The 23555-nt window shown below is 34.3% G+C and overlaps 1 protein-coding gene across 1 annotated transcript in view; it reads right to left on the bottom strand.

The window, feature by feature from the left end:
• The window catches only part of LOC123552315 (neurogenic locus Notch protein-like), a 97668-nt gene that overhangs the window by 7461 nt on the left and 66652 nt on the right, over nt 1-23555 (bottom strand). Inside the window, exons 38-50 of the mRNA XM_053542308.1 lie at nt 18527-18730; nt 18113-18184; nt 17489-17603; nt 17049-17189; nt 15175-15265; nt 13577-13703; nt 12993-13036; nt 12499-12625; nt 11933-12036; nt 11373-11475; nt 10713-10863; nt 2986-3055; nt 2461-2527 (exon numbers count right to left, since the gene is read on the bottom strand). Of these exons, the coding sequence (XP_053398283.1) occupies nt 2461-2527; nt 2986-3055; nt 10713-10863; nt 11373-11475; nt 11933-12036; nt 12499-12625; nt 12993-13036; nt 13577-13703; nt 15175-15265; nt 17049-17189; nt 17489-17603; nt 18113-18184; nt 18527-18730 (1416 nt within the window). The remainder of the gene's footprint in view (nt 1-2460; nt 2528-2985; nt 3056-10712; nt 10864-11372; nt 11476-11932; nt 12037-12498; nt 12626-12992; nt 13037-13576; nt 13704-15174; nt 15266-17048; nt 17190-17488; nt 17604-18112; nt 18185-18526; nt 18731-23555) is intronic.

Below are 23555 nucleotides of genomic sequence, written 5' to 3'. Positions count from 1 at the left end.
AATAAGGACAAACTTTTAATTGTTATTCTACTTATAATATCAACACTGGCAATGAAATAGAAATTGTGAAATTCGCATATATAAACTTATTTTTCCAGAATGTAACTTTCTTCAAAATATATTCCATAATATTCAATTTGTCCATAAGCTACCTGTGTGTCCCTTATTTATCAGATGTCCCGATTTGCCAGTATGTCACACTTTTTACCAGAATGTTCCTAACGAGCTAGTATTTCCCTTCCTAACCAGTATGATCATGACTTGCTAGTGTGACCATTATAGGGATAATACATATTTTTTTGTGTATTAACGTCTGCAGAAGCCCGCGGGATTGTGTGTGACCGAGACATATCTCAAGGGCTTCTGCTGACGTTAATACACAAAACAAACGTGTATTGTCGCTATTCTTGGCTAAAAAATATGACACGACGACTAAATTTATTGTTTTCATATGTGACGACTTAACGATTCCGGTACATTTTTTATTTACCATTCTGTTGTTCTTGGAAACGGTAAACGTGTTTTAAATATCCATAACCGGGGCCCACATATCAACAACACTACTAAAAGCATGATTTGACGGTTTTTGAGCATTTTTTTTATTTCTCGTTATTACAAACACAACATTACCCATAATTTTCCATATTTAAAAATTTGATAAACAGGAACACAATTTTTAAGAATAATAACTTTACATTCGAATTATTTTGAATACGAACGCATTTAGATTACGGATGAGTACGAAGGTAGTGACGAGCTTTCAAGGTTTATTATATGAATTCTGCGAAAAATCAGGTAAAAAACATACCGACTGATTCTTACCAAAATCATTAATATGATTCCTTAAAACGACCAATCGCGCAAGTTACACGCGATACTTATTCATTCATGGTAATTTACAACAACTGAACCGATGCTTTGTAAAGGGAGTAAACTCTAAGAGAAGAGAGTGCGTACATTGTTAAATTGGGGGCAGTACGTTTGGGGTTGGAAACTGATACAGCAAAACATACTACGGATTACATTGTTTCTTTAATGCTACAAGAAGAGGTTATTATGGAAGAAACAAGACGCAGATGTTAAATATCAGTCTGCGCAGAAATATATATATATATATACGTCCCTGGCAAAGCATTTCAAAAATAAAAATCATGTATTAACAGCACGTGAATTGCCTTGTTTGCACACGATTTTTCTCCCGTTAATACATGGGCGGGTCCAGTGAAAAAAGTAGTTTTATGCAAGAATATAAGCAAGTATGCCCCTGACTTACCAGTATGGGCCCGAGTTGCTAGTATGTCCCTGACGTACCGTAAGTATTCTGACGTGCTAGTAATTCCTTGATGGCAAATATGTCTGTAAATGGCAGGTATGATCCCGACTTGGTAGTAAGTTTCTTGCTACCCAGTATGTCTCTTACATTAAAGTATGTCCCTGACTTACAAGTAATTTCTTCACTATCTAGTATATTACTGACCTGCCAGTATGAACCTGGCTTGCCAGTTTGTTTCTGACTTGCCAGTTTATTCCTGCATTGCCAGTAAATTTCTGAATAAACATTATGATCCTGAACTACTAGTATGTTTCTGACTTGCCAGAATGTTCCTGGCTTGTCAGTATGTTCCTGACTTGCCAGAATGATCCTGAACTGCTTGTATGATGCTGCTATTCCCAGTATGATCCTGAACTGCCAGTATGACAGTATGATCCTGAATTCCTGGTATGATCCTGAACTGCCAGTATGATGCAGAATTGCTAGTATAGTACTGAATTGCCAGTATTGCGCTGATTTTCCAATATAATCCTGAATGGCCATTATGATGCTGAATTACCAGTATGATCCTGAATTGCCAGTATGACGCTGCATTGTCAGTATGATCCTGAACTGCCAGTATGACGCTGAACTGCCAGTATGATCCTGAATTGCCAGTATGGTTCTGAATTGACAGTATGGTCATGAACTGCCAGTATGATGCTGCTATTCCCAGTACGATCTTGAACTACCAGTATGATGCTAAATTGCCAGTATGATCCTGAACTGCCAGTATGATCCTGAATTGTCAAATATACCTGAATTGCTAGTATGGTCCTGACTTATCCGAATGTTCCCGACTTGGCAGTAGTTCTCTGAAATGCTAGTATGTTCCTGAATTGCAAGTGTGATCCTGAATTGCCAGTATGTTCCAAAATAGCCTGTATAATGCTGAATTGCCAGGAGGATTCTGAATTGCTAGTACGTTCCGGTCTTGCAAGTGTAATTACGGCATTCTGGTATGTCCCTTACTAACTACTTGCTTACCAGTTTTCTCTGACGTGCCTTTGTCCCTTATGTACCACGCGATATTCAAATATTAAGTTTAATATATGAAAAATGACCCATAGCCACAATGTCAAATGAAACTAGCGTTTTTGGTAAACCATATATAATTAGAAAATATTTAGTCTTTTATCCATACTCACAGTGATAATCAACAATGCTGGTCCAACGAAAGCCCAGATTAGACCATTATCAACAGACAGCCAGCAACTGTTAAAAAACAAATATATCAATTATTATCATATTCAAAAGGAACGAAACAATCAATTTGCATGTTTGTGCAGTACTTGAGTTGCGAGCAAAGTACAAAGACTGTATGGTTAATGACAATATGGACCGTAAAAATACTCAGTTTTTATGATGAGGATTCGCACATATATTTAGCCAATATTAAAACACTATTTGGATTTTTTTTCATGTTGCATTTGTTTAGTTACACCTTTAATGTACTACTTACCGTGATTTCTTCGTCTCATCTTTTTTAATTTCGTGTGACTACAACAGTTTTCGTTCTAAATCAAACATGCTGAATTAATTAACTTGGAATACTGTAAGACTCATTGAAGAACCAAAGTAGTAAATCTATCAGTCGTTCTAGCTAGAATCTGTCGTTCAGGAAGGAAATATATGTGTACAATTATTTTGTCATAAAAAGAATATCTACTTACAAATTTTCGTTTCCGTAGCCTTCTAGTTTGGAAACACCGAGAGATATTCCAACAATTACAGCTGGAATCACTGAAAACGATAATAAAATGAACCTAACACCAACCTACTTCTACCCTTCTACTTCTTCAAATTTGTTATGATAGTGTCTTATTTGTTCTTGTTGGGTTTCAAGTCAAGCTTACTCAAATACTTTGTTTCAATTGCTTGCTTCAGCTTTATTGGTTGCGAAATATCATAATATACTCTTTCGACACCGACCTTCTATTATCCTTTTGGATGTCTTTGTTACATGGTGACCTAAGCAATGTTCGGACCCAGAGGCAGGTAATTCAAAGTCAGGGGCCTGATACAACTAGCTACTGAGACACAACCTAGCGAATTAAATAAAGAAAGAAATCTTGTCGAAATTATAGCCGTGAGCATTGGAGTATTTTCAAATATGATACTTTGTCTATTAAACATAAAGCAGATCAATGTGTATACAACAACGGTTTACGAAAGATTTTAAAGCCATAATGTTGAATAAATGATACGACCTCATTAAAAACAATGTAAACATTGCAATGCTATTATATGCAGATGTTTTGCCTAAACAATGAGCTTGACTGAAATGAATTTCTGAAAAGCCATCATGACAAACTGAAACTATAACTGTCACAGGAGTGACTTATACCCCCACAATACGGTCTTGTCACAGAAGAATGGCAACCATTTAAAAAATACTTAGAATAATCTAAAACGTAAAACCAAACTATCATCCTGGGCTTCCGCGGCACATATAAGTAATACTAGTATGAGGGATGAGGTAAATATAAAAATCTCTAATATTAGAGATACACTAAAATGAATACAAAAAAGTGTCTTACCGACACATGTTACATAGGATTATAATAAATCAAAGCACCGAGATGACTGATGTGGGCAGCGGTTGACAGCTTTTGGTAATGGGCATGAACAGTTAGCTTAAGTTTGGTGATTCTAGTTAAACTGCTTTTGATTAATAAGCATTTTCAACCTTTCTTTTACCAAAATCAAGGGGTAAAACTTTGCTTTTACTGTGTCAAAGGGGATAAAATAATATATGAGCAAAGCTCGTGTGCTTATTAAAAATTTTGTGAGGTTTGGTTAATTTTGCTCAAAACCTTTTTTGAATTATAAGCGTTTTTTAAACGAATCAATGGGAAACACCCTGCTTTTACCGGAATAAGGGGAATAACAGTAAATGTGAGTAAAGGTCATCGACTAATTGATAATTATGTGTTATTTGGAGATTCTAGTTATAATAAGAGCTTGTAGAACACTTGCATGACTTAACTGACAAGGAATAGAAATTATTTGGTCACTGCGAACTGGACAATAAATGTATTCATCTTAAATCAATAATCATGGGTCATTTACCAGTCTTAAATGACCTCCGTATCAAATGTTATCTTAGACCAAAGCATAATCTAGTTTTCTGGCAAAAAAGTTCTACTGTCAATGTGATATTGACCTTTGGCCTACTGAACTCAAAACCAATAGGGGTCATTTGCTGGTCATGACAAATCTCCCGATCTCATGATCCTACACCCAAGCGTTCTCCAGTTATCATCCGGAAACTGATTTGTCTACAGACCGACCAACATCCATCATCAAACATTAATATTTACAATATACCCCTCCTCCTTCGAATGAGGACAATTGAATTTCAAATTAGAATATGCCCATGTCTCCCTAGTACCCCAATGCATTGTCGTACTAGGCAAGAAATCAATAGAGGATAGGAGCGAAAGACAAAGAGACACTAATGTTTGGCTGCAATAGAGATCAACTACTTGGCATGTCCAATCACCCTATGAAGTTACAAAATTCTGGGTCAAATGGTTCTCAAGTAAACCGTGTTCCATGTTCAGGCCCCTGTGACCTTGATCTATGATCGGTTGAGTCCAAAATCTACAGGGGTCACCTACTCTGCATGTCCAATCATCCTATAAGTTTCAATATTCTGGGTCAAGTGATTCTCAAGTTAGTGATCCAGAAAGAGTTTTTCCATCTTCAGGCATCTGTGACCTTTCCCTTAAGTCAAGTGACCCCAGAACATTAATGGTCATCGGCTTTGTAATTCCTTTTTTTTATAATTTATTTTTCAATCTTCATACATTTACAAAATATGATGACTTGGACAAATGTTTTTAACAATAGATACAAAACATGTATTTTATGGTCATCTAAATAAACAAACATTTGTAGTATTAGATGTCAAAAGAAGACTTTTTCTATATATATATTTTATAATTCCTATCATCGTGATTGAATGTTCTGTCTTAAATGATTCTAAAGTTATTGGTTGGAAACTGTTTTCATATGACCTTAACTTTTGATCAAGTGATTCAAAAATCAATAGAGGTCATCTACTCTACATGTCCAATCATCCTATGAAGTTTCAACATTCTGGGTCAAGTGGTCCTCAGGTTATTGATCAGAAACGGGTTTTCCATGTTCAGGCCCCTGTGACATTGACAGGTGATTTTTTTTCCAAATGAGATCTCATCTTGGTAAAAGCAGGCTATGAATATATTATACATAAATTACATAGATAAAATACACTTCAGAATAGTTCTTAAACTAAAAACAACCATAAAAGGATATTTACAATGAAATTAAATGTTTCATTCAATTTTAAAACAACCAAAACAACTACTACTATCTCAAATATCAGCACACATCATGATCTTCGGGTTGCATTTAGTCAATTTTCAGCTGTAGATTAATATAATATGCCTCATAATCATGCCAATATGCATGTTTTAGTGTTGTTATATTTTCTGGTCCTTTGGGATCATGGATTCCATTCAACATATGTGTAATAAAGTTCTGCTTAAGCTGGTGCTAGGGGCACATTTCATTACCTCTCATGAACAGACTCAATCAAACCGAGTCTAGCTGCTATTATTCTTCTTGGCTGCATTCTATGCATCCAGAGGATCTTTTCACGAATTTTATTGTTCAAATTCAAATATCAAAAACTGGAATTTTTCCAACTTTGTTTGAATGATCTCAAAGAGAAGAAATCGTACGCCAGAACGTGAATATTTGGGGACGAATCTACCGGCGATTAAAAAGACGAATTTGTTAAAAATAATGTTTCTTTCGAATTAATTATACTCTTTAATGATATGTCAATCACAAACACCAGCTGGAATGTAATATTAAATCAAATTGAAGTGCATACGATCGTATTTTCGAGAAACAGGTATGAATTTTCCGCCCCCTCCGTTACGGCTGCAATTATTTTCCTAAGTCGTGCAAACAAAAATTATCTACGTAAATATTATGAAATGATCGTATCTTTCTCTATGAAAAATAAATAGGCTAACACCTCTTCTGTTGATTTCATGCTATATATCTTTCCATAAACCAATTTCTATGCTACAAATTTCAACGGATGCTTGGGTGCAATTTTATCCGACATTAGAACGCACGTCGTGTTAGTTAGATGTTTTCTGATCATGCGACCAAAACAAGCTCTTTGGTGTTGTTATGATAATAAAATTTCGATTAACTTTTCTAGCAGGAACTAAGTTTTAATTTAAAACGTTCACAAAAGACGCAACTTGGTTTTAATACCGATTATAGATGTACGCGGATGGTGCTGAAGTAGCCTACTATACTATATTTTCGTAGGTTATTTATAGTTTATTTTGGTCACGTGATGAAGAATTGTTTTGGTCATGTAATCAAAGCAAGCATGCTCATTTTCATACGCGTTGTTTTTGTTATAAAATATAGATTACGGCAAATTTGTACTTAAAGGTCCGTTACAAAAACTCGAACGAGTATTATATGAAAACTAGAGTTTGTAGCTGAGACTTCCTATTTACTGAAAATATGGCCCACTGCATCGGTTCTGATCAAATAGTCATGAATATGTTCAAGAATAACTAACAAATAAACAAAACTGTTGCCTATGTCAAACCGAAAGTATGCTTTCCGACTGCTTACGAACCCGTCGAGCATCTTCGGACTTTTTCGGAAGAATCCTCCGAAACGAGGCTATAATTTATAAATAGATGCAAATTATATCATACGCCCAAACGATAACGTGATTTTTACAAACTTAGCACATGGAATTCAATAATTTTGTAACTCACAAAAACTTCATGAAATTCATTCTTATAATACAGGTAAAATACAGCTAGGGGAGGCCGGGGTTAGTTCGGCCCCGGGGCATGTTCGGCATATAATTATATATAGCGCGTGAACCAAGATAAAAAGCTGTCATCAATATTGTGACGTCACTTGTGAAGCTTTTATCAACGTAATTACAAAAATGGCCGCCGTGTGACGGTTTATGTCGTTTTGGAACCGAAACTTCATTTTTTCAATTGGTGAATAAAATTTACACATCTGTTTTAGTTTTTACTTTTCTTGAGAACTGCTAAGATCCAGATTTAACTTTTATATATGTTTTATCATAGGTTACTGGGCTTTAATATAAAACCATCCACATTTCATTTTTCTGCACCATGCAAGGAGGTGCCACGTGAACATTTCGTAAATGCTGTCTGGGGCTAGTTCGGCCTATAGCCGGACTTGCCTCGCACTAACAATCTATTGGCCGGCCTATTTTACTAATGGTTATTGTTTTATTCCTCATATATTTATTACAATAAAGCATTTGTTCACATGCAGATCTAGCAAGTTGAAGTAATGTCTGGCATTTATATTAAGATTTTCATTATCAAGTTTTAACGTCTAGTAGAATTATAGTCGTGCATGGGTTAGATTTTCATTTGAGAAATGCTGTTTAGTTTTAGTCTTGAAACAGTTGCAACTATAGATCTACATGCAATTATAATTAAATTGATAATACAGCTTTTTTTTACTTATTTATTTCAGAATTAACCATGGTGCGTACGTACAAGAAGAAAAGTAGCGACACCACATCAGAAGACGTTTTGAGATAAGCGTTAGATCACTACAACAGTACTTCTGCTGGATACAAGAAAACAAGTCAACTGTTTTGTGTACCACGCTCAACTCAACAAGATTATGTGAAAAAAAATCGACAAGTCACCCGAGCCGGATAAAGCTACATCAAATATGAAATTCGGGTATCAAAGACCCAGACAAGTGGAAGACTACACAAAGCAAGTCACACAAAACAACGAAACAGACAAAGGGCTACCGAAATCTAATAAACCAATAGAAATCAAGAAAAACCAAAATCAATTCAAGGAGTAAATCGAACAGAAAACAAAAAGGAAACTCAGAGAGTTGTGACGGATATTTTTTGCTTAGTATGTCGTGAGAGTTGGGCTAGCAGTAGACCTAGCGAATAATGGATCGAGTGCACTGTTTTTATGCCCCCGGCATCTACTGATGCAGAAGGCATATAGTGATTGTCCTGTCCGCCCGTCCGTCCGTCCGTACGAGGCTAACCAAATGGGACCGTTTCGTCTAGCATCAACATCCCTTACTAGAATAACTTGATACGAATGCAGATGTAACAAGTGACCATTTCTCATCTTCAGACATCACCTGACCTCAATTTGACCTTGATCTTGACCTCATTTTGGACTTAGGTTGCTTTATATGGGCCACCTCTTGGTTAACCAAGTGGGACCGTTTCGTCTAGCATCAATACCCCTTACTACAATGACTTGATACTAATGCAGATGTACCCTGTAACTATTCCTCGTCTTCAGACATCACCTGACCTCAGTTTGACCTTGAACTTGACCTCGTTGTGGACTTAGGTTGATTTGTATCGACAAGATGCCAGGGGCATCAAGCGTTTATTGAACGCAGCTTCTTGTTTAAAATATGGGCACATGTAGAATATGCAGACACAACATGCATAACTGTGATTCTGATACAGATAAGAGCAAAATGAAAAAAAAGATATACTGAGAGAGTTTTTTTACGTTCAGGGTTTCTAGACTTGTGGATTCAGGAAAAGTTAACTGTTCAAGTTCAATGTTCAAGTTCATGTTAAACGTGAATATAAACACACATGCTGTTGTTCAAAGTAATAAAACTATATGGTGTTAGAGTTATAAATATGTTTTAATTTGTCAATCTACAGAATGGTTCCGTGATATACTAACATTGCATAATAAAGTCTCGACAAGCCGAACTTGCCCCGTGGGGTGGCCAAACTTGCCCCTTCACGGGGCAAGTTCGGTCACCTTGACCTGATCACTTTGAACAGAAATTACCCTTATGGAGATAAAGAAACACTATAAGGAATAGGGGGAGTAGTACAGTTCCGTCATATTTTACTTAAATATACATTTTCAGAGATCTGGCTATATAAACCATTTATAGATAGTGCTTTTTCTAAAATGGGGCCGCACTAGCCCCGGTCTCCCCTATACTACAAGTTTTCATAAGGACAATTCAGGCCCTTCCCGAATAAAAGTGTTTTTACAACTTCGTCTGTAAACTTTTTCAAATAATGTCTTTTCAGTATAATTTTAAGAATATAAATGAGTAACTGTCTTACACTGCAGAAACAAAGTATGATTGAAATTTACTTAAATACACTTATTTATGTACACATGGCTACATTAATTTAATGATTTTAGACATTAAACACATTGTCTTGGCCTAATATATGTCACTGTCAATTTTAAATTTAAATTTTGTACATCTCATATTTTTCGTGCAAGTCGTGCATAATTACCATCATGGAAATACAGTTATTTTGTTGCGCGTCTTAAATGGATATTCGTTTGAAACAATTTTAAAATCACGTGATCCCGAAGAATTTCCGACCGATTACGGAAGAGCGATAAACACGAAAGTAGGACAAAATGACACCCCCCCCCCATGTCAGTCTAAGAAAATACAGAAACAATCATTTGTTTCTTTGTACATGTGTTGATTTCAAGGGAATATTGCACGGTTATCGTAATGTTTAGTACTATATTTCAAAATGTGTAGTCTTTTTTTAAGATTTATGTCCATTCATTTGTCTTTATTTTACACCTTTAAGCAGTGCATGTGCATTTTTTGATAAAGTTGAATCTCAAAAGCTTAAATTTCTGAAAGTTAAACAGACTTGAATTGCGTAAAAATTATGGAGGACATGGAACTACTTGTTCTTCGGTTTCGGATAAGCATTTTGACTGTAAATTTTTGGTATGGTAAATCTGTGGTCACGCTTCGCTGCCAACAAAAGTACCCAAAATCTAAAAATAGAATTTCAAAAAATAGACTAGGGGAAGTAACTCCGTACACAAGTTAAAAAAAGGTTACTTCACTTTGACTCTAAGCCAATCAGAAAGATATAGTGAAAATGCATCAAAATTAACCTTAAATTCTAAGTAAAAGGGGGCATAATTCATGAAAAATTGGTGTCAGAGTTTTGCACCTTGTGTCACATGATGTGGTTGATAAGGTGGAACATCTATTTAAAGTTTGAATAAAATCCATTAAGTAATAACTGAGATATAGTGAAAATGCATCAAAATTAACCTTAAATTCTAAGTAAAAGGGGCATAATTCATGAAAAATTGGAGTCAGAGTTATGCACCTTGTGTCACATGATGTGGGTGATAAGGTGGAATATCTATTTTAAGTTTGAATCAAATCCATTTAGTAATAACTGAGATATAGTGAAACGCGACGGTACGCGACACGACAAAACTGACTCCTATATAGCCCCCACCCCATCCCCCACACCCCAATTTATGGTGGGGGTATAATCAAATGTAGATTAGCGATATAAATGAACATTTACCCCAAGCGAGGACAAGCATGATTTTAATTCTTGACTTCGTTTTAAACACATAGAGAACTGTCACAGCCAGTTCAATGCCTTCAACCAACATGATACAAAACACAACCAAATAGATATACTGTATAACAGCAGCTATTGCAGCACATGCAGCCTGTAACAAATATGAATAGTATATTGATGTGTAGTAAAATGTATTACATGCATCAAATACATCAATAGAGTAAAATACACAAATACATGCAATCTGAAAGTAAACACGTAATTATTTACCAAAACTCGTATTTAACCACTTTCTGTGATGCAGACTTAAATAGCGGAAAACAATACTACACGGAAACGATATTTTGTAATTAAAAACTCACACATGCAATTTATGAAGAAAATGGTACTACTTTATTTATATGTAGAGTGTTTACATGCATGGATAATGAGCGCTCAAGCATTATGTAACAAATCAACAACACTACTGATTGAACAGTAAAACAGACAAAACCAACGAAACTAAAAGTAAATGCTGATAAAAACATGCATGCTCACTGCCTACAGAGCCGTCTTGGTACAACAATAATGATATATTCTAAGAAATAGAAAATACACAAATACAACATCAAATGCAATGGTTTAAAATGCAAGAAACTAAACTAGTATGAAATAACTTACAGTACTTTCTGTTCTGTCAACCCCAGCTAGGAATATAATGTAGGAGATCAAAAGAGCAACACACAAATTCATCAAAGCTGTGGTGCGATCATTTCGTAAATACCTATGTTTAGAAATGCTTTATAATGGGCAAATTCGAAGTATGTTTGAGCACTTTCTAACTAACGTAAAATATGTTAACATGTTAGGCATTTTCAAATGACGCATATTCAGGTTTACAAATAAAGCATTATAATTATATTTGCATAGCACATAAAAGTCTGTACAAGACTGTGTCATAACCAGCCTTTGAACACATGCAAAATCTAGTTTTTAATCTTTTCTCTGCTGTATTTCTAAAACGTACTGGTCCATCACTCAATTTGGGCAGTACAATTTATTAACCAAAGTGGTGTTTACTGAAAGTTTATTGACTGAATATTTAGCGGATAGTGCAGACCAAGATCAGCCTGCATGGATGTGTAACCTGATCTTGGTCTGCACTGGTTGAAAAGGCAGAATCATGTGCCGCCAGTAGGATAAGGATTAAAAATAATCAATCTAGAGGATAGTATACTTACTTCCACAGACAGAAGTGAAGAACCAGCGTGACAATTAAACATGCAATAGAAATTCCTATACCAACCATAGAAATAATTCGGAGTGCATCTGATGTGGCATCAGCCTGTAGAAGAAGCAGGTAAAATATATAATTGAGTTATTCCATCATTACGGTAAAACTTATGTAACGTTAATGGTATACATATTTTTAAACATTTCTGTAGAATTACTTTCAGTCGTCAAATCAGTTTTTAGCTAGACAATCTCACATAAACGTTAGACAAAACATGTATCTTTTGAATTCTTCTGTTACAGTACAAATTCCGTTGATGAAGATAATTTGAGAGTTTCATTAGGATCAGAAAGCATAGGATGTCGACATTTTGTGACTCAAAGTTAAACGTACCTCAACATATTCTTTTTGAAATACACAAACTGATTTCCCAAACCTTTCAAAAGCTTTTTCACCACCCGTTGGTCATGTATTGAAAAATAATTAACGAAAAACTCATTTAGGATGAATCAAACACTTCGGTAAAAAAACTTGCCATGTAGAAAGATACCTAAACAATAAAACAGAACATACCTCCTTAAAGGGACTCATTAAAACAGCAAAGTTAGTGAGATGCTCACACTGGCAAACGGTAAAGTTCTCATTTGTAGTGTTGACTGCACAGCCATCCGTAGACCAGAATCCAGGTCCTGAACCACTACTGAGCATAAATATAAATATACGGAAGTACAAATTGGTTAGACACATAAACATGTCCCCTTTCTCGAAGATGAAATTTTCAATTTCATAGTAAAAGTAAGAACCAAAGAGTCTGATGGTAGGCTCTTACTTGGACGATTTTCCACTGAATTTTGCGACTTCTTCATAAAGTGATGATTATAGCATTCGATAAAGCGACTTATACACGTGTCCTTAACAGTCACAATATAACGTAACTTGTATTAGTGTGATTTAAAACCTATGAAAACCTGTATTATTTACTAAGGTACTTTGATCGTTCAATCATGATAAGTATACTATTTTATAACACGTCTAACACTTTCAATTTTTATGTTTTACCAACTTACCTTTGAAATGACCAAAATACGCACGAAGGACCAGTGAAATTTGTCTGCAAAAGAATACATAAATATTGAAAATTACTTATAATTGCAAATCCATAAATTTCAAGCAATAACTATGCATTTTTTCCAGCAAACGAAATACCATTTACATCTAATTTAGGGTTTTACACCGCTTTTGAACAGTATTTCAGTATTATCTAATGTCTGGCAGTTAACCAAGCCAGTGTAATTTATATCTCAGTACTAACCAGTTCTCCGCAAGAAATTGCCAATTTCTCCATATGAATTTTTATGTGAAGGACGGAGATTTCAGACAAGTTATCATCTATGAAATTGTCGGAAAGAACATTATGTCTCTCACAAGGATCGAAATAACAACCCAACGTTCTAGAGAAATATGCTGGCCCTATTGAGATAGGCTGGCGGGAAAATACAGTTTGTGTAATTAGACAGCAGAAGTAGTTATGCACTACCTAAATTACACATAACGTTTGTTTAACATTGGCTTTACCTCAACATTAGCTTTAAATAAAAATTCAAAAGTTATGATTTTTTGATAAAATAGGCAAACTATCAAAGGATCTTACTGAGTCATGTTCAAAAGTAAACGTAATTGGGGGGTTCAGTTTCTCAGACACCGGTGGATAAATTGTCAAGGAAAGAATAGGTGAATTTATGACCACTTCCTCTTCGTCTGATTCCGCATGGTCTGAACTGAAATATTGTACAGTATAACACTATAATGATATATATTTTAACCATGTATTATAAAAAACATCCATTGTATGAACGAAAAGCAATTTCTGTTAAAGGTATCCAATGTACATCTTTAAAAATAGTTTATTTACAGATACTTACCTGAAATATAAAAAATCCACATCAAATGAATTCTATGGAATGCCGATGTAAGCATTTTTGCATTAACTATTCGGCAATAAACAAGGCAAACCAGCCTTCTATAGTATGAATTCAACTTTAATTGTGTAAACTTATTGTATTTGAAGAGCTACATTCACAATTAAATGTCATGTATAATATTTATTAGTAAAAAAACGTTCTACTAGTAGTTCTTTTTTAAGCGGTTGCATATTTATATTGTGCTTAACTGTGCATGTATTAGGTGTGTTCTATTTTAGACCTAGTACTGTTTGTACATTTTAATTTATCTTAACATTGATAACATGAAGTAACTGTTCGATTTTTTAATAAATGTGGGTCTAATATATCTTAAGCTGTTATATTTAACCAAACAGGTTCATGACGTCACATGAAACTAATTACAGATCTCGAATTCCATGAGATCAAGCGTTTTACTTCAAGACAGCCAAGACAGCCAAAATTTGACTTAAAATGATGTTTTGTGTATGTGTTTTCGGGGCAGGCTTTAAATTGTCTTCCGGGAATTCAAGATATCGAGTTTTAACTGTAGTTAAACCAGATCTGCAATTGTTTAGCTTCTGTCTGTAGATTTATTGAAGTAATGAATGAATTTTCAGTTATAAAGCATTATTTTGTTCTTGTCGTTTCAGAAATAGATATACCAGTAACGCTGAATTCAAGACAGTACAATGCACGAAAGAAGTGAAGTGCAGTCTATACATCAGGTTTATCTTTAAAAGTCTTTTGATTGTAAATAGTTAAGTATTAGATTAAAAACACAAATAATTAACAAAATACTAACGACTGAAGTATGATAACCAGTTCGGTCATAATTATAATAATAATTCAAACACCTTGTCATCATTACAACAGCGAAATATATAGAGGTAATGAAATGTGCAACACCCATCACGCCCAATAGCACCGGCTTAAGCGGAACTCTATTATATAGATATTGAATGAACTCCTTGATCCCAAAAGACCAGAAAATATAACAAAAATGAATCAAAGTACGGGGAGACTTTTTACGGCCGCCACACGGCACTTCAAGACTGTTGTTGTGATAGTTAATACATTCTATAAGAAGATCCTTTGGAAGCGAAGAATGCAAACAAGCAAGAAAATAGCAGACTCGGTTTGACCCAGTCTGTTCATGAGAGGTAATGAAATATTCAACACCCATGAATAAATGTATTAATGTAATCGCAACACTTTTTACTGAAACTAAATATGTTTCTGACCCTATATTGATATATAAATTCGAGGAGGAAAATGTACATATTTTCCCTGTAGAAATCTTACTTACTTTTCACTTGTGAAGTTTGTTTGTTTTGTCGGTAGAATTTCTGACATATCTCTGTATATAACTGCAGTGGTTACGTACTTCACTGTATCGTCTACAAAAATAGTTACTTAGATATAAATAGTGATCGAAGCAAAGAGTTCAGTCTAGATAGTGTAACGTATGGCATTATATTTTATATGTAACGAAGTTAGAACTTAGCAGTTAAAAATAATGACTTTGACAGGTAGAAGGTAGAACTAGTGAAGTTGGAAAGTAGAACTAGTGAAGTTGGTAAGAAGAACTTATGGAGTTGGAAAGTATAACTAGTGAAGTTGGAAAGTAGAACTGGTGAAGTTGGAAAGTAGAACTGGTTAAGTTGGAAAGTAGAACTGGTGAAGTTGAAGTTGGAAAGTAGAACTGGTGAAGTTGGAAAGTAGAACTAGTGAAGTTGGAAAGTAGAACTAATGAAGTTGGAAAGTAGAACTAGTGAAGTTTGAAAGTAGAACTAGTGAAGTTAGAAAGTAGAACTAATTAAGTTGGAAAGTAAAACTAGTGAAGGTGGGTGTTACAATTAAGGAAATTATAAGTAATGAAGTCGAAAGTAAGAAGACATGAAGTTGGCAGTAAAAAAGATATGAAGTTGAAACTTTCAAAAGCACAGGTGCTGATTTTATACCTAAATCAATTCAGTATGGTAATGGTTTGGTATTAGTTATCTGTAGCCTAAATAGTATTGTAATGGTTTGTTTCATTCTATTTCGGGAGTTCCTCGGAAAGTTTGGTCAGGTGCAAGAAGAGCGTTGTATCTGAACTTTGACATATTAAATGAAAGTTTAAATTGTAGTAATTAAAATGTTGTTGCACAGAGATGTCAAGGCAGTAAATAGCACCAGCACAACACATGAGAACCAGTCCAGGGCCAGTTGATTTATTTGGTTGTTGAGGATCACATAGATCCAGGAAGTATTTGTATTGTGTACATGTGTAATTTTTGTATTTACATTTTGTTTTGATTGAACTATCAGATGTGTAAAAGTTAGGGCTTAATATTCTAACTTAATATTGTATTGTTTTATAGAAAGGAACGAACCACAAGTACGGAACTGTTTTATATTTCATTATTTGTAGAATGATGACATGTATAATTATTGTTACTATATTATATAGTGAAAACCCGAAGCCAGGATCATACAGTAAATATATGGTATTGTTTACACTTAGATTCCAACCCAGATTGGTTTATTTAAGAGAACGTCGAAAGTAATATAAATTATAACTTGTACAATATAATATTAATTATTATAACTGTAACCTGTACCTATTAATTCAGTTTTAGATATAGCCTGCAGTATACTGGAAGACTGGATTGCAACTGCCCAGTGCTTTTGCAACATATTGGGGTTAATTGTGGGAGTTTACGCGTAAACATTTTTAGTATTCACTGGCTTGAGCTCCTAAGTGCCTTTTAAGCCTACCGGTCTTTCAAAGGTTCAATTGTGTTCCTTTGTTTGTTTTGCTCTTAATGTCTATTTTGCTTACTTCGTCTTTGTAATGTTGTGTACATGTACATGCATATCGTCTACGCATCCAAACATCCAGTTAGAGATTTTTTCTTTTGATCCTTTCCTTCTTTATTTAATTTCTGATGTAGGGGGCGGGAATGTTGTGGTGTTTTAATCTGGAACTGTGCTCTTATTTCTATAATTAATTGACTGACTAATTGTTCCACCTAGGACCAACGCCCAGTTGCATTGTTGTTTTCATTTTAAGTTAACTTAATTGTATAGACATATGGCAGTATTTGACAGAGATAACAGCAAAAATACATCTGTGGAGTTAGCAATCTGATAAGTATAATTTCTATTTCTCATGACAAGGTTTTTGTCGGCACTTACTTTTCAGTGACTTAGCATCCAACTGCAATCTACTTTGTGACTCCGTCAGCCATTTTTTGTCATCGTCATCTTCACCGGGTTCACTTTCTGCAGGATTCGGAAATATGAAACCTTCATTTGAAAACGTCTTTACTTCAATTGCTGTGAATATAAAAGGGTAGTTTGTTACAAACAGTTCCTGAGATACCATGCTGCTAAATGAATACTTTTATCTAAATTATTTGATGCATTTAGAAAGTAAATATAACCTGACTTATGGTTTCTCACTATTATTTCTTCAGAAAAATAAACGATTAAAATGAAAATAATATATATTTTACGTTCCATTTGGAATTACAATGCAAGTGTTGCACGCAACTGTATAAATAGTATTGCAGTGTAAGCAAAATTTAAAATTATATATAAACTAGTAGAAAATAATATAAAACAGGTAAACTTACCAATGTTTTTCTTGACGATTATTGTTTTATTTTTCTCTGACGACCCAATAGATTGACTTAATGCTTTGGCCATAGTATCAACTGCTATTAATACCTTTTCAGCTCCACTGCTTCCCTTTAAATACAATAACTAGGTAGTTATAATGTGAATATATCATTTTGACGTCTTCTTTATCTTATTTTGTTTTTCTCCTGGTAATATTTCTGCTAAATAGTATTTTAAACGAGCAATTTAATCCTTATAAAATGTTGTTTGTCTTGGGTTTAGCACCGTTTGTCAACAGTATTCCAGTTATGTTATGACTTTCCGTTAACCTAAGCAGTGTTCCTGGATCCTGTACCAGTACTTACTTGTTCTCCGCAAGTAACTGCCAACTTCCCCGCATGAAGAAGAGGTAGATGACGAATGATATCAGAAACACTGTCTTTTATCAAATTGTCACGGAGAACATGCAACTCGCCCAAGAATCGAACTCACGTCCCCGTGATCCTAAGATCTGGGCTAAGCAGGCAGGCTCTCTCACACAATGAATTGAACATAGAAATATACTACGCTTATATTTTAACACTTGACAATACAATGATGGGGTCAGCCTGAAGGTGTAGATATAAAACGTCACGTACTGATTCTGATAATGACTGCCAACTTTCCTGATTTGAATCATCTATAAGGTTGCTGGCTGATTCGAGGAAATCCTGTGAAAAAAAATCCCGCAATGTACATAATATTATTGTTAGATAAAACATATACAAATACGCCGGCAGCCACTCAAAGGCTCCAATTCATGTACTACCGATGCAGATACAAAGCAATGTAATAAAGGAAAAGAGCGAGATAAAAGCCACCAGAAAATTTAAATATAAGCATATCCGTCTAGCTTATCCCAGAATTTTGGGATTAGATAGTCTGGTTCTTTAACGTGCCCAGTGTTGTGCACTGATGCACTCATAGTTTTCTTTCCTGGGAAATGCTGACGTCTTAATAACATGAACTTTTTAGCTCCTAAATAGGAAGACATTTACAATGCTATGACTTACCTCAGTAATATCATCATTTATTATTCCTGCTAAAGCTACCAATAATTCTGCAACCGTTTCTAAAGACGAAGACAAGACGTTGAGTTCTCCATCAGTTAAACGGTCTTCTGCTCGCGTACTTTCATTCTTAACAGTAACTTTATTTATTTCCAATAGTACATCACTAACGTCATTCTCTGAAGCATTGACGTTCAAAGCAAATAACTGAATTTAAATAGAATAAACGCTACTGGCATGTGTTTAAAAAAAATATCATTTTACCATGGGGCCAATAAGAACTAAAATGCGTAGAACTAGTCTGTATCAAGCATAAACCAAAACAAATCATTTCTTACCATGAAATAAAACAGTATCATTTTTAATTAAACAAATTGTGACAAAAAAGACAATATTTGTACATTTAAAAAACCCTATCAAAATGATATAAGGCAAAATAGCCCCACTCTTTTTGTCCATACAACTTAAAGACCCACCACGACTTAGTGATCTACTTTTCCCCCCGCATGAACTTCGTGCAAATCATTCTGATAATACAGCTATTCTACAAAATGACAGGTGGACAATTTAGGCCTTCCTAGAATTAATGTGTTCGCAACTTCATCTGCAAACTTATTCAGTCATTCTCTTCTCAGTATAGTTTTATAAACATAGAATAATAACTATCTTACACTGTAGAAACAAAGTGTGGTCTAAAGTCACCTTAATACATCAAGTACTGTGCGTACTACTACATTAATTTAATAATATATATACACATTATACAAATTGTCTTGGCCGTCAGTTTGTAACTAGGTACTTGCTATTTCTCATTTTCTTCATGCAAAGCATGTATAATTACCATCATGGAAATACAAAAGAATACAGTTATTTTGCGGTGCGTCTTTAAGGTGTTCTTTACCAGTGTTAAATATTACATGCATATATTATATTACACTGTAAAAAAATACCGTAAAATTTAATGGGTTTTACGGTTATACAGTAACGGGTACCGGTCTGTAGTATGTTACTGTATAAGACCGTTGAAACGGCGTGCATTCTGCGAAAGCGCGGATTCTACTTTGAAAATAAATTGAAAATTGTATGTAAAAATAGAAGAAACTATTTTAAAGACACATATATTAGCGCATCTGTCTTGATTTTTATGGTCTAAAGCAGTTGCGTTCAATATTTACATCGAACAATGCAGTATTTGAATGAGTAATGTCGGTAAATGTGGACTCTTGTTCGTTCCAAATATATTCGTAACCATGTTGGAAGGTCGGCTATGGCTACGGTGGAAAGAAAACAACACTAGTGCTTGCTCATGAGGACATTTCTCATATTGCAAAGTCTGTGTGTGCTATTTGAAACCTGATTTTAATATTTTGGAGGCAGCTTTAAAGAACTGTGTTCTCAAAAAAAAAAAAAAAAAAAAAAACCAACAAACTAATAACAGAATTGGTAAAGTTTAAAAGTTATGGTCACATGAACTTTTACCGTAATGATAAATTAAAGCGATACACACAAAGAGTAAAAGAGTAAATATGAGGATTCACAGACTGGTTGTTCAGCCACTCGTTCAACCATATGACTGATCTTCAGAAAGCAGCGTTATCAATATCAGTAAATACACCTCCACGAGTAGCGGATATAGAAGTGGATGAGGAGCAGTACTTTTTTGGTTCACAGAAGGATAGCAGTGGTTCTGTGGATAAGGGCGTCGTTGCTAGTGTCTTCAGTATTGGTGATATCAGTACATGTCATGAATTGAAACCTACCAAGAATGGTCAGACACAAGTTATTGCGCATTTATTATCTGAACAGGTCAACAGTTCTCAAGTTTTTTAACTTGAAAAAACTCAGAAGTGTATAAAGATGTGTTCATATCTGATGATCTAACTCCATTTAAAATGAAGCTTAGAAACATTGTTAAAGCTCTCAATGTGTTACAAGCATAACAAGGAGATGTGTACAAAGTTGTACACCAGGGATGGTAACATTCATGGCACATGTACGATGAAGAAGTGTCTTCTCTTGAAGATCAGTTTTGATTTAAATGTTGAAGTTGACTGTGAAAAATGCAGTCTTGATTAATTTGTACAAAGCTAGTCAAAATAAGACTGATTGTCTAAAGAACTCTTGTTATACTCATTCTATAGTAAAAACCATTCAAATCAGTAATATATACATGTATTTCTTGAAAATGTTTCTTTGTAAGATAAGGTCATTTCTGGAAAAAGTAATATTAATTTGTATAGATCTAGTCTAAGCAAGACTGGTTGTATTAAGAACACTTATTATACTCATTCTGTTCAAAACAGTCATAGTTTGTGTCTGTGCAGGATGCGGTTTACTTTTTGATAACCCACAGGAGCTTGTAACATTTTACAAGTGACTTGTACAAATGTAAATAATCTAAATTTTATATTTGAAGACTAAACATTAAGTTAGAATTAAAACTCCTTGCAAACGTGTATAGCTAAAGAAAGTATACTATAAATGTGTACTACCACTAAAAACTGGAGGTAGTTTTTTTTAAGAAATGACTGTTACCGCTTGGTATTCAGTTACGAATGTAGTTCAACATGTACATATACAATTAATTTATATATTCAGTAAAGTTAAATATATACTTGATGGGAATTTTCTACATCTGAGCTTAATATCTAAAGTGAAAGATAGCCATTGGATATCTTTAATGATTGTGGGATAATGACACAACTACATAATCACGATTTTGCTAAAAAATTAGGATGACCTTGTGTCCAGTTCTACTTAAAACATGTACAATTTACTACAAAGCTACATCTTTTAATTTTTACATGATAGAAGTTATAAGTAAGTCATGTTACTTGTGTAAATGTGTGACAGGATGGACGTACCGGGGACAATAACTACCATAACAAATCAACACCCATTTCAATATTTACAAATTTATTTACAGAAAATGATTATGTACAATGAATAAATGAAAAAAATCTTATTGTAAGAAAGAGTGAACCGAAAAAAAAATCTGAGCTCAGTATCTCTTTTTAACAGGTATAAAGTCCTATCACTAACAGTTCCGTGACACAGGTGTTTCCGTTAACTTCGAACTTTAAGTAGCACAAAAATAAAAAACACATCTTCAAGTAAAGTCTCTCTAAACCGTGAAAACATTGACTCCGTTTTGGCTTCCTATGATGGTAGGTGTTTGCATCCTTGAGCTGATTCAGTAATTGCAAAAGTCATCGTCTTTGCGGTTACGGCACAACCATGGAACGAAAGCTCTGCGCTGGAAAAATCACACCCTGGCAAGTTAACCGTGGGTATTGTACTTCCGGGTAATGACACCATCACCAGGTAAAAGTCGTCTGGTGGAAGAAGCTAAAATATATCACATATGGTAAGCACCATAGCAAAAAAACAGGTCAGGGCATAAAACTGCTCCTTTGGATACAGCATACCTCCGTAGGCTCCCATAAATAATACGTGCTACTTATACAAAATATGAGTGCTACTATGTTCATACGTCACGTGATTAAAATACGTCACTTATTACTTCTAAAATTAATTACTTACAGGCCAAAAGTTAAAGTATGGAAAAGATATGAAAAAGATTATGATGAAAAATTATAGATAAGGAAATGATAAACTGCAGCTATTATTTACAACAAAACATTAACAAAATTCAATGCAAATTAAACGTTATACAATAGCTGGTCTCAATATAATATCAATTTCCATTCAACAAAACGGACATTGTTTAGATATGCTATAGACTGGCAATAATTACAAATTACAAAAATATTACATACACGGTACTAGACTTGCCACATAGATTTATACATTACAATGCAATGCAGTATCGGCGTTCCATAATTAACAACGAAATGTTTGACATATGTTTTTGCCAAAGAGTACTTTACACAAATTTCAGTACAAATCTTACAACTTATACAAACGAAATATTTTAGAGTCCTCTTTCGAAATAATTTACGAAAGTCTGAAAAATTTACTGAGTTAGCCTGTCATACCGAAACTAGCTAAAATCTTGCCGAAAAGTAAACGTTACAAAATTCTGTAGAATGAACAAAAATTTACTAAATAAAAATCGTAATTCAAAAATTATACAAAAATCTAACAAATAAATTTCTTACCTCGATCGAGCAAAATTTCTACCAAAAAAATCAATTTGACGTAAATTCGTCTAATGTCGAAAATGGTGTGCACTAGGCATATCTAGTCCAGTCTATTTGTAGGGTTCCCGCCAAATACTAAATTTCATGGGACTCGCGACATATGCGTGTACTCTGACTATTTGCATTTCCACGGGAATCACGATATAGCCGGGAAATCTGACTACTCTGGCGCGGATATAAATAGGACAATTTAAGGCCCGTTATAGTGGTTTTGGGGATAAAAACATAAATTACTGAAGTTTATAAAATACCAACTTTCTTATTACCGAACCGAATTAAATAAAATTTTCATGGAAATTTAAGTTATGAAATACGGAAAAACATGAGAGGTATTTTATGCATAAAATCTGACATTTACCTCAATAACTCAAAAATTTACAAAAAGATGATGCAATACCTGCATTTACACTACAGATACATTGAGGCCCATATGTCAGTTTGTGACAAAATGTCAGGGTTAAATTTGTAAGATCAATTTTCAAAATCCATTTCATTTGGAACAACAAGCATAATTAGTCAAAAATCTGGCAATTTTGCATACATGTAACAGGTTATCAAAATTTACCACCTTTGTGAACTGTGTCACTAATATACTTTTGAATGGCATACCTTCCTTTATTGAATGTTGTAAAATAAAAAAAACTTTAGAAGCTTTCATTTGATATATAACATTCATGGTTGGCAACTGCCCGCCCAGGGTGGGTAAACCCGCCCGGGAAAACCCGGGTTGGGCAATACTCCTATAAATGAATGAAGTGCGCAATTCTGGGCAATAAGAAGTTTTTCTATCTTTGTTTACCGAAACAATTGAGTTTCTATGTTATAAAATGTGAGCTTATTCTTACATTAAGTTTTACTTACTTTGAAAC

Source organism: Mercenaria mercenaria, chromosome 4 (assembly GCF_021730395.1).
Source record: "Mercenaria mercenaria strain notata chromosome 4, MADL_Memer_1, whole genome shotgun sequence".
NCBI classification, from domain to species: Eukaryota; Metazoa; Mollusca; class Bivalvia; order Venerida; family Veneridae; genus Mercenaria; species Mercenaria mercenaria.
The sequence above is the reverse complement of the archived record's forward strand: the minus strand, read 5'-3'. Positions and strand labels throughout refer to the sequence as shown.